This window comes from Sinocyclocheilus grahami, unplaced genomic scaffold (assembly GCF_001515645.1).
Source record: "Sinocyclocheilus grahami isolate Dianchi unplaced genomic scaffold, SAMN03320097.WGS_v1.1 scaffold199.1, whole genome shotgun sequence".
NCBI lineage: Eukaryota > Metazoa > Chordata > Actinopteri > Cypriniformes > Cyprinidae > Sinocyclocheilus > Sinocyclocheilus grahami.
The window spans coordinates 776,467-787,176 of record NW_015505378.1 but is presented as its reverse complement, the minus strand read 5'-3'; the positions used below and the strand labels follow the sequence as shown (position 1 = coordinate 787,176).

Sequence of the window (10,710 nt, the reverse complement as noted above, 5' to 3'; positions counted from 1 at the left end):
CACACCACCTGTGTTGTGCATGGTCCCAGTTAAATAAATGAAATAAACTAAACTATAAAGCCGATTCGTTTAGAAGTGACCTCATGCATCACTGCTTCATGTGTCACTACCATAAAATGGCCGAAGAGGCGGGATGTGGGTGGAGTTGGTTGCTGAAACCACACCCACCTAGCTCGACGGTGGTGACAGCAGCGGCAATCCATCTGTCACTCAAGTGGCCACACCCTTAATTACGCAGAACTTTAAGGCTTAATATAATCTTAACAGATATGTTATAAAAACAATTCACCCCCCTTACAGTTGTCATGAAGGGCAAAATCAGCTATATAGACCAAAACCACTTTTGCACCAGGCTGTAAACATTTCTTTTCTGCTGTAAAGTTGGGCATTTTAACAAGGGGTTCTATGGGACTGACTCCCTTTTGGAGCCAGTTTCGCTAACGTGACCGCACCTTTACTATAAGGCAATTTGACCATTTTTAATCATTTTAAATAATGTTCATTGATTGCAAAATTTCGCTTCAGTTTTGCTAATGCGACCACGCCATTACTACAGGGCAGTTTGACCAATTTTTTTTAATAGTTTTTAATAATTACTTAAATACAGTTAAGATCAGAAATGTCTTTACAATGTTTAAACGTCATAAACTATAATTAATTAATCATAATGAATGATGCCCACATCCACCCTTGTATATACATACATATTTGTATCCACATTTATAGGCCTATATATTCAATGTTCAGTGCCGGTTTCATCAGACTGACTGTTTTGTAAGAACCGGTTCATGACAGTCCTTTCTTTGTGAATTAACAATGCTGATCATTTCCAGAACGTTTGGAATACGATTTCTATTCTAGAGTGTTTATTAAATGCTCTTGGAACATAAATTGTTAGCTGGTCAGTCAGGATGAGTATCACAAAGCTTTCTAAATATCTGTATGGGGCTTAAAAAATGTATTGGATTTGTATAATTTTAAGAAGCTCTGTATTTGTGGTTAAGATCCAGAAAAATGGTCCCAACATCCCATCATGAGATCAAGGCCCACAGGACTGGTAAGCACGACTCCAGCTCAGCTAACAGCTCATCCGTCAGTATCTCCAGCTGATTTCTATTACGAGTAACCATTAGCCCCCTCAGTTCAGCCTTTTACTGCAGGAGTAAGTGAGTGCCTGTGAGAAGTCATGTCAAAACCAATCTCACAACAGCCTCCAGAAATACTTTGTTGTTAGCTTGTGTTAGCATTACGCTCAAGAAGACAAAAGACATGGGTGCGCCTCTTGAAAAGAGGCTATTGTGTCCACATTTTCAGGCCACATTATTTGATTAATGGTCTCAAATTCTGTTAAACACTGAGGTCAGTTCACTCCGACTCATTTGGACTCATTTAGCACCATATTTTACACAAAAACTGTGTGTTTTGGTATTTGCACAGAATTTTGATCTATTAAACGAAATGTGTAACAGTGTTTGCCGTTTAAACGACATAAAATTCTTCTTCTGTCCAAACTAGCGGCAGGAAAACTGATTCATTTCGCCAATCGGTTCCTTTAACCCTAAAACGCAATGAGTAATTCAAAATACGGATAATTCATCTGTAAAAAAATCTACATGAAAAATTCCATCATATTAAGATGTTACATTGGGCCCGATTTTTAAAGACTTTTCTTAAAGTATTATATTATAATAAAGTATAAAATTGCCCATGTCTCTCATATCCTGTTTGTCTTTGAATCAGAATCAAGTATTTTTCCCATGTTGCTTACAGGCTATTTGTGCTCTAGATCCATGTTTTGGTTTACACATTTTTGCCTCTAATAATTATGTCAATCTTCAGCCACAAGTCGCACATCTGTTTTCTGTTCTAATAGGCTCTTGTGGCCTCGGGTTTGTGCTCTTGTCCAGGTGTTGTCGTGTACAGCAGTGAAGACGAGCTGAATCGGAGGCTAATTGATGTTAACTCACCATCTGCTGAGCAATGAAGCAGATAGAAACTCTCTGGCCTGAGGAAACGTCAACAGCATGGGTCAAGAGGTCAGAAACTACGAAAACAATACATAGATATGCATGAAGAATGCTGCGAATAGTCACTGAGTGCAACATTTCAGTCTCAGAGAGTAGAGACACTTCATTTAATTAGTTTGTCATAGTGTTTGACAGTTACAGTATCAAGATTATATTATTATTTTAATGTATATTGTATTATCATAATACATTTTATTATAAAATATATGTAAACCTGCTATATTTTTTGATTATAATTTTAATTGTCTTGAAAATAATGTCACATTGTAAAAATATCTTCAAAGTTGCTTCAAAATTTGCTCAGTTTTCTGTAAGCAAAACAACATTTCTTCTTTATTTTTTATATTATTATGTTATATTATATTATAATATGCTATATCGTAGTTTGAATTGTCATGAAAATAACGCCACAGTGTAAAAAATCTCAATGGCTTCAAAATATGCCTAATTTTCTATAAGTAAAATATAACTATAACATATAAAATGTTATAAAATATAACATAAAGATGACCTGAATTCCAATGATTCTCAGTGATGATTCTTGTCCGATTATCGTGTGCATTTAATTATTAATTTTATTATTATTATTGTTGTTGTTGTTGTTACTTAACAGTTCAGGTTATTCAGAATATTAAATAATTTTACTTTTAAATCATTTTTATTTTTGCTTTAATGGTGACAATTTCCTATCTATCATTTTATTCTATTCTATTCTATTATGTTGTTGTTATTATTATTATTATTATATAACATGCTTCATTTTAGTTTTAATTGTCATGACAATAATGTCACATTGTAAAAAGAAACGTAATGGCGTAGAAATATGCTTAACTTTCTGTAAGCAAAATATGAAAAAACGTTTTATTTTTTTCTTCAGATTTTGGAGTGAAATATGACCTGGAAATGTTCTTGACAGGTTTTGTGTCATTCAAACCAGAACAAAGATCACAGTGATACAACAACATAGCATGAAACTGGACATGAAATGACCATGAAATATTCAGCACAATATTCAACACGAGCCATTATAAGATTCAACCTGATACACAGTTTGTACACGCCTACACAAAGTACACAGCACAGTATGCCAGCACATAAAGTGTGTGAAGGACTCCTTCTTCTCCGGGTCCATATGGTCCACGAGTGAGTGTTCAGTGAGCATTAGACTGAAATGCTGGAGTAATCATGACAGCTGCTAGACGGGCTCTGCCCATATCAACATGACAGCTGTCAGACAGAGCTGCTTCACCTACAGTATAGGTGTAATAAAGCCTGATGGCCACTGTTTGTGATTAGAAAACTAGTACAGGTCAAATCCAGTTTCAGCTGCTAACTCTGATCTCTGGGATCTCGTCTGGTTGGCTTTGTGGATGCTGCATTTTTGTTATCTTGTCATTCTTGTTGGGCAGGAAGGAGTTTCACTAGAACATTTCTGAGGCATGTTTCACCCCTAAATAAATAAAAGAAAAAACAAAAGTCATTTTATTGGATCCATTAAGAACTGACATATTATTTTCATAATCATTTTTCATTTATTGTTACATCTTCCTTGTCCTAATGTTTTACTTTGGAGTTCTTTGGCATTCTGGATTCTCAGTGATTCTTGTCAGACTCTCGTGTGTTTTTAATTACTATTATTTGTTTTCTTATTGTTATTATTTTTGTCACTTAACGTTTCAGATCATTTTATTTTAGCATTAATGATAATGAGATGATTTTTTTGTGCATTATGTAATGAGAAATTTGGGGGCAATATAATTTTTGTAAGGAACGTGATTTCTTATTTTTATTTAATTCGATATTTTAGAATAAATAATATAATATAAGATCATTTAAAGAGGTTTGATTAGTAATAGTAATTAGTCAAATATGTCAATTATAATAAATATATATTGATTTTAAAAGCATTCGAATTATGTAAAACCTTCATTTGAAGTATATCAGTTTAATTCATAATTTATTATTTGTACTTTTGCATAATTATTTATTATTTGCAAAATATAATTTCTTTATTTTGAACCACAAAACAATGTTATTTCAGTTTTATTTATAAGCTATTATTAGTATTAATCTTTTATTTATATTTTAATTTGAGTTTAGGTTTAGTACTTTTGTTATGTGCTTTTGTCATTATTATAAGTTGTTATGAATTTTTTAAAAATATTTCTAAATAGTTGTATTTTATGTCAGTTTTAGTTTTATTTCAGTTAGTAATTTTAGCATTTTCATTTTGTTTACGTTTTTCATTTGATATTAATATTTTATTTTATTTTATTTCATTTTAATTAAAACATTTTTTTAATAGGTTTAGGTTTAGTTAACAGTAACAACACTGCAACCTTGACAGATTTGGTGAGATTATGGGTGTAATATTTGTTCCTCTCAGTAATAAATGCCGTCATAAATACATTATGAGAGGATCACATCTATAACCCGTGTGATTTCTGTGTGCATCTGAACTCAGACACCTGCTACAACTTTATTGCAACACTCAATACGCATTAGACATATACATTAATGGTCATGTACAAACTTTAGAGTTTCAGGAGTCATTTAATTACATGAGTGAATCCCCTACATTATGGAACAGAACTCACTCTTGAAACGGCGATGATTGCTTAGCAATGTTCTGGCTTCTCGTGCTCTGGCATCCATTATTTTTGACAAAAGTATTACAGCGGCCAAAGACTCATTATATTCTGCGATTTGATGTAAACCACTATCACAAGTGCAGGTCTCTATATTTTAGCATGGCTTAAATCCAAGATAGCGCATTTGGATTTGAGTTTATCATGGGCTTGTTCTTATTTGTTGTTGATCTTCTAGCAAGATCTGGCAACACTAATGAGTCCAAGCGTACCGTATGATTTCATGCACCACATACAGAAGAGACACAACTCTGATACATCGTTAACAACTAGTTGTTCAGTTTTTTTTCTGTAAACCCTGCACATTTTCTGTAAATGCGTTTGTCACTACCTGCATTTTTCCTGACTCAGTTTGGTTGTAGAATGCTGTTGTGACTCCTGAATTACTGGACTGTGTGTTTACAGAACAAGATTTGCACTAAAAGGTGAATTGGCGTCCAAATTCAGCTGCAGCGTGTTTGGAAAATTTTTTTTTTAATTTTAATTCTAAAGATTCCAGAATGGCACGGTGTTTAAAAAAAAAAAGAAAAACCAACGTTCAAATGAGTGGAATGAGTTAGGCGATTCGATTTGATTCACAATTTTGATTTCCCGATTCAATTTGATTCACGATTTTGATTTCCCGATTCGATTTGAGTCACTGTTTTTTTTTTTGTTTGTTTTTTACAAAATGAGATTTAAGACAAATGATAAATTAAATGTGTCCTTTTATTATTGCTTGGACAAAATGCTGCACGTTTCTTTGTGAAATTGAAATATAACTATAATAATATACTAATATAGCACTTGCATATTATTGCTCTTTTGTTGGTTTTGATTGCTTCTATTGTCCTCATTTGAAAGTCGCTTTGGATAAAAGCGTCTGCTAAATAACACAATTTTAATATAATGTAAATAACAAAACTTAAATTGAAATTTTAAAACAAGCCTCAAATCAAATAAGTAACACAAATAAAAAAAAATCTCTTCATATGTACAAACTAAGGCTTTGTCTGTGCTCTTTCCATTTCAAATTAGAGGCAACCACTGCATTTTAATCATGATCCAAACAAAGATGCTGCATACATGCAACATTAACAGTTTTTAATTTAAATTAGGTTCTATAATTTCGAAATTTGAAGCAAAAACAGAATGGTTTGACTTCAGTTTTGTGAAAAAATGCATAAAAAATATCTGCATAAAACCGAAACAGCAGACGAGCTGAACGAGACGCAGATTCACTCTCTGCCAGCAGGTGGCGCTTAAAGCGGTTCCTGGTTTCCGCTCTAAACAAAGCAGCGCTGCACTTATGAACTTTAATATGCATTACACAGAGGCAAGATGAAAAGAAAAAATACCATCTAACCTTTTCTAAAGACAGTAAATTCCCCTCAGACATACATTCATATAAACTCCTACACCTAAATGAATCGCGATTTGTTTGGCATCTCAACCGATTTTCGTCACATATTTGAATCGATTTTCAACCGGCTCGCGGTTAATCGCTACATCCCTAGAATGAGTATGATCCTATGATTGTATGCAAGCAGTGTAATGTAATATAGAGCGTCCTGCAGGCTGCAGCGTATCAGCTGTTTTCAGAGCAGCTGTCAGATGAGCCGCTGAAGCACTAAACTCATCACACAGCCCTGCAGCAGTCAACAGACGGGTCAAGGGTCATATTCAAGTCATTGTTCATATTAGCTTATTGTTTTATCCATTTAAATACTAAAAACAGATTTTTGCAAAACTCAGCGCCACATACCAAAGATTTTGAGAGTGGTTGCCGTATGTTGCGATGCGGTTGCTAGGTTGTCCTGGGTGGTTACTAGGGTGTTGATGCTTACTGGGTCACCCGAAAGTCTCAGGTCAATGTAAGTCAGATCACTTAATAAAGAGACAGCACACCTCTCCTCAACAAACCACATGACTTCAGGCGTCATTCAGGGCATTACACAACAAAGTTTAGTAAAAAATATATCTCCAAATAATAAAAGAAAAATTATAAGTAATGTTATTAATTTAAAATTAATAATATAATATAAAACAACTAATAAAAATATTTAATATGACTGAAACATGATTAATATTTAATATGACTGACTCTGACTACATTGAGTTACACCAATGAAAGTTACTTTAAGGGTCAAATCATTTTATTTATGAAATCAATAATAATAATTATTATTATTGTAATCATTATCATCATCATAGAAATAAATAAATAGCATAATAATATAAAAAAAAATAATAAAAACAATTTATTTCACTGAAACATTATTCATATTTAATATGACTCAAACGGACCAAATTAAGATACACTAGCAGAAGTAACTTTAGGGACAAATCCTTTTATTTATAAAATATAAAATTATATATATTTTATTAGTTTTATCTTGGATAAATAAATAAATAGGCTTAATCTGACTAAATTAAGTTACACTAATAATAGTAACATTAAATGTCTTTTTTTATTAATAAATTAAAAAAGATTTTACTTTAGAAAATAAATAATTGAAATAGGATGATAAATATTTAATATGACTGAATCTGACTACAGAACATTAGACTAATGAAAGTAACTATAAAGGTCAAATAATTTTACTTATAAAATTTTTAAAAAATGACATAATTTTTATTTAATAAATAGATTAAAATAATATCATACATAAATCATACAAAATAATATGATAAATACTTAAACTTTCTGCATATGACTACATTAGCTCACACCAATGAAAGCTGAATAATTTATTTATAAAATAAATATAATAATTTATAATATAATATATACTATATTATAATATATAATATAATATTATTTTCATTTTAGAAACCAATTCAATTAATGTGACTCAATCATATTAATCATATCTAACATGACTAAATCTGACAACATTAAGTTACACCAACGAAAGACACTTTTGGGTTCAAATTAGGTACAAATGAGCGTATCAATGAGATAATTGCTGCCCGCTGGAGAAACCAGAGCAGGTTAAAGAGGGAGAACAGATAAAGATACAGGACTCTGAGCTTTGGAGGCTGAAAACATATTGAAATCCAAATGCCTTTTCAGAGCATGTTATACTTTTGAACAGCCAGTCTCACCAAATGTGAATACAAGCCAGACTTTATTGTCATCCAGTGAAGTCCAAACCCCAGTCTCCTCAAAGCTCTCCTCCTCTCTCACTGAAACTAAAGCACACTGTTGTTCTGACCAACACCAGATACACGGCAGACATATAGAAACAGCTCTTCACTACAACCACATGCACTTTTAAGTGATGATATACAACACATAAGTGCAAACGCACCATTTCTGTGTAATATGCTGTTATTAGGCCCATCATTAATCCTCTGCTTAATTAGCTTGCACGGACACACTGTTTGACGGGGCTGTGCACAGGAGCTGGTCTCTGAACATGAGATCCGGGTCCACCTGCTGGCTCTCTGCCCCGTGCTGTGAGTGCCAATTGGCAGCGCTGGGCATGTAAAACAGACAGCAGATGGGAGCCGAGCAGAGGTCAGTCCAGCAGTGGGAAACTCAAGCAGCACCGCTCTCATGCTTCAGGTGTGCAGCTTGAGGTACAAGAACTAGATACACATACATATTTCAAAGCTGAACACTGCACTTTTTTACGAATAGGATGCAAAATAGGGCCTGAAACTTTTACAATGGCCAGAGGTCATAAAACACAATATCAGGAAGCGCTCAACCCTCAGATTGATTGATTGATTTTTTTATTTATTCTTTTTTTTTTGTCAATCTCATGGAGTCAAACTAAATATTATATGTGCTGATTATTATTATTTTTTTTTTAATCCAAATTTGAGTCTTTAACACATAACTTGTGTAACGCATAAATTCTACAACTAAAACTATAGAAACTTTGCAAAGAGGACAGATATGTTGCTCTTTTGAATGCAATGTTTGTAAAAACAGAAACCAAATTATATTAACAAGGTTGCATTCAAATGTGAGATCCAACTAAATATATTTTGCCATTAAAATAAGATTAGTAAATAATAAAAAATAAAATAATTATAATAATATTATTATAATATTATAATAATTAGATTAGTAATAGTAATTAATAAATAGGTGTTATTATTTAAAAAGCTAAAAAAGTAAAAGAACGTAAGAATAATAGTTATTAATGATATTATTATTATTGTTATTATTCCCAGTAGTAGTAGTAATAACAATAACTAATTAATAATAATACTAATTGGTAATAATAATAATTTTTATTATAATTATTGTTGTTGTTAGTAGTAGTAGTAGTAGTAATAATAGTAGGAAATAATTTATAATAATAATTATCATCATCATCATAATATAATATTAAGTAGCAGAAAAATGTATAATTATTATTTATAATAATAATTAGTAGTAGTAGATTCATTATTTATAACAAAAACAACAATAAAGTATTTATATATTATTATTTAAAGTAAAAACAGCAACAACATCAACAACAATTATTATTATTATTTTCTACCATATTTTAGGATTTTTATTTTTGGATGCAGTAGAAAAGGACAAGACACAAGACCACTATTAACTTGCTGTTTTTCATGCCTCATCTTTATTTTATTAGATAATCACTTAACAGAACATGGAGTTGTGCCTTTATTGCTTTATTGGATGCCAATTTACAGGCTGCACTGTTCATGGAAAGTGCCTTAATAGATTTATTTGGGTAAAAACCAGTAGAACTGCAACCAGAAGAAAAAGCTTAAGGCAGAAAAGGAAAAGAAATGATTGTGTTCGAGTAAATAGAGCACAAATGTTCTGGCTGCATTGTTCTTTTCAAAAGACAACACTGACCCTCAGGCACATACACGCAAACACACAACACGCAAATCAGCTGAAGCTCAAACAAAGCTCCTGAGTGACATATGAACCAGCCAAACCTGCAAATCCACCACACCGACCACATTTAATAACCATATTTATCCAGCATATATTTCTACTAAATGTGCTTTATGTTTTTAGTGTGGTTGATAGACATTCATACAAACCCAATTATCTTAATACTACAGTAAGAGCACAATAAACCAGACCACCGTTGTCACAACCCATTAAACCAGCAATTTTTCACAGAAGCAAATGAGCAGCAATGCAAAGCATCTGCTTGATCTCCTGCCATCTTGTGGAGATGATATGAATTGCACTTCCTAAAAATGACCTTAAAAACTAAAGGCCTTAAAGACCCATACTCCACAATAAAGAAACAATTCACTTATTTATTGATGACTTTACATGCAATCAATCACACTGAACAATCAAACCTTTTGATGCATTTCATGTACAATAAATGTACATGCTTTAAAGAATAGCATTTGGTTCATGTGTCTGTGTGAAACACAGCATCGTGACACTATTCAGCTGGGTTCTGGATGACGATCAACAGGTATTCTTTATCTGGAGGAAAACGGGGAAAGGGTGAGAGCTATATAAGCGTTCAACAGCCTGATAAGCGAGACAGGACCCACCTGTCGACACCATGATCTCGTGTTTCTTGGACCTGATGCGCAGAAATGTCAGGTCGTTCTGGGGGTCGATGTCTCTGACTGTACTCCGGGCTTTCATAGTCAGCTGATGCAGCAGTCCTGCGTACTGCACCGTCGTTGAGTTGTCTAGAGTGGTTTTGATGGGAATGCCTGAAAATAAAGCAGACAAACAAGACATATGTGCATAAGCCATATGAGTGAAAAGGTACACTTATTATTGTAAAACTCATTTTAATAATTATTGAATTTTTTTTATAGTAACACAATGGTAACCAGAGGTAAATCTACAAATAGCTTGTACCTATGTAGAATTGTGGTAAATATTATATTATATTATAATGAAGTGAAGTGTGGCCAAGTATGGTGACCCATACTCGGGATTAGTGCTCTGCATTTAACCCATCCAAGTGCACACACACAGCAGTGAACACACACACACACACACACCCACACACACCCACTCACACACACACACACTCACACACATACACACACACACTCACACACCCACACACACTCACACTCACACACACTCACAC

At 33.0% G+C, this 10,710-nt stretch overlaps 1 protein-coding gene across 3 annotated transcripts in view; it reads right to left on the bottom strand.

Moving 5' to 3' along the window:
* Positions 1 to 9,662: 9,662 nt before the first annotated feature.
* The window catches only part of dynlrb2 (dynein light chain roadblock-type 2), a 2,576-nt gene continuing 1,528 nt past the window's right edge, over positions 9,663 to 10,710 (bottom strand). For all 3 annotated transcript variants that reach the window (XM_016285589.1, XM_016285590.1, XM_016285591.1), the window contains 2 exons: positions 10,154 to 10,321; positions 9,663 to 10,082 (listed from right to left, as the gene is read on the bottom strand). In XM_016285589.1, coding sequence (XP_016141075.1) covers positions 10,039 to 10,082; positions 10,154 to 10,321 — 212 coding nt within the window. In that variant the 3' untranslated portion in view covers positions 9,663 to 10,038. The remainder of the gene's footprint in view (positions 10,083 to 10,153; positions 10,322 to 10,710) is intronic.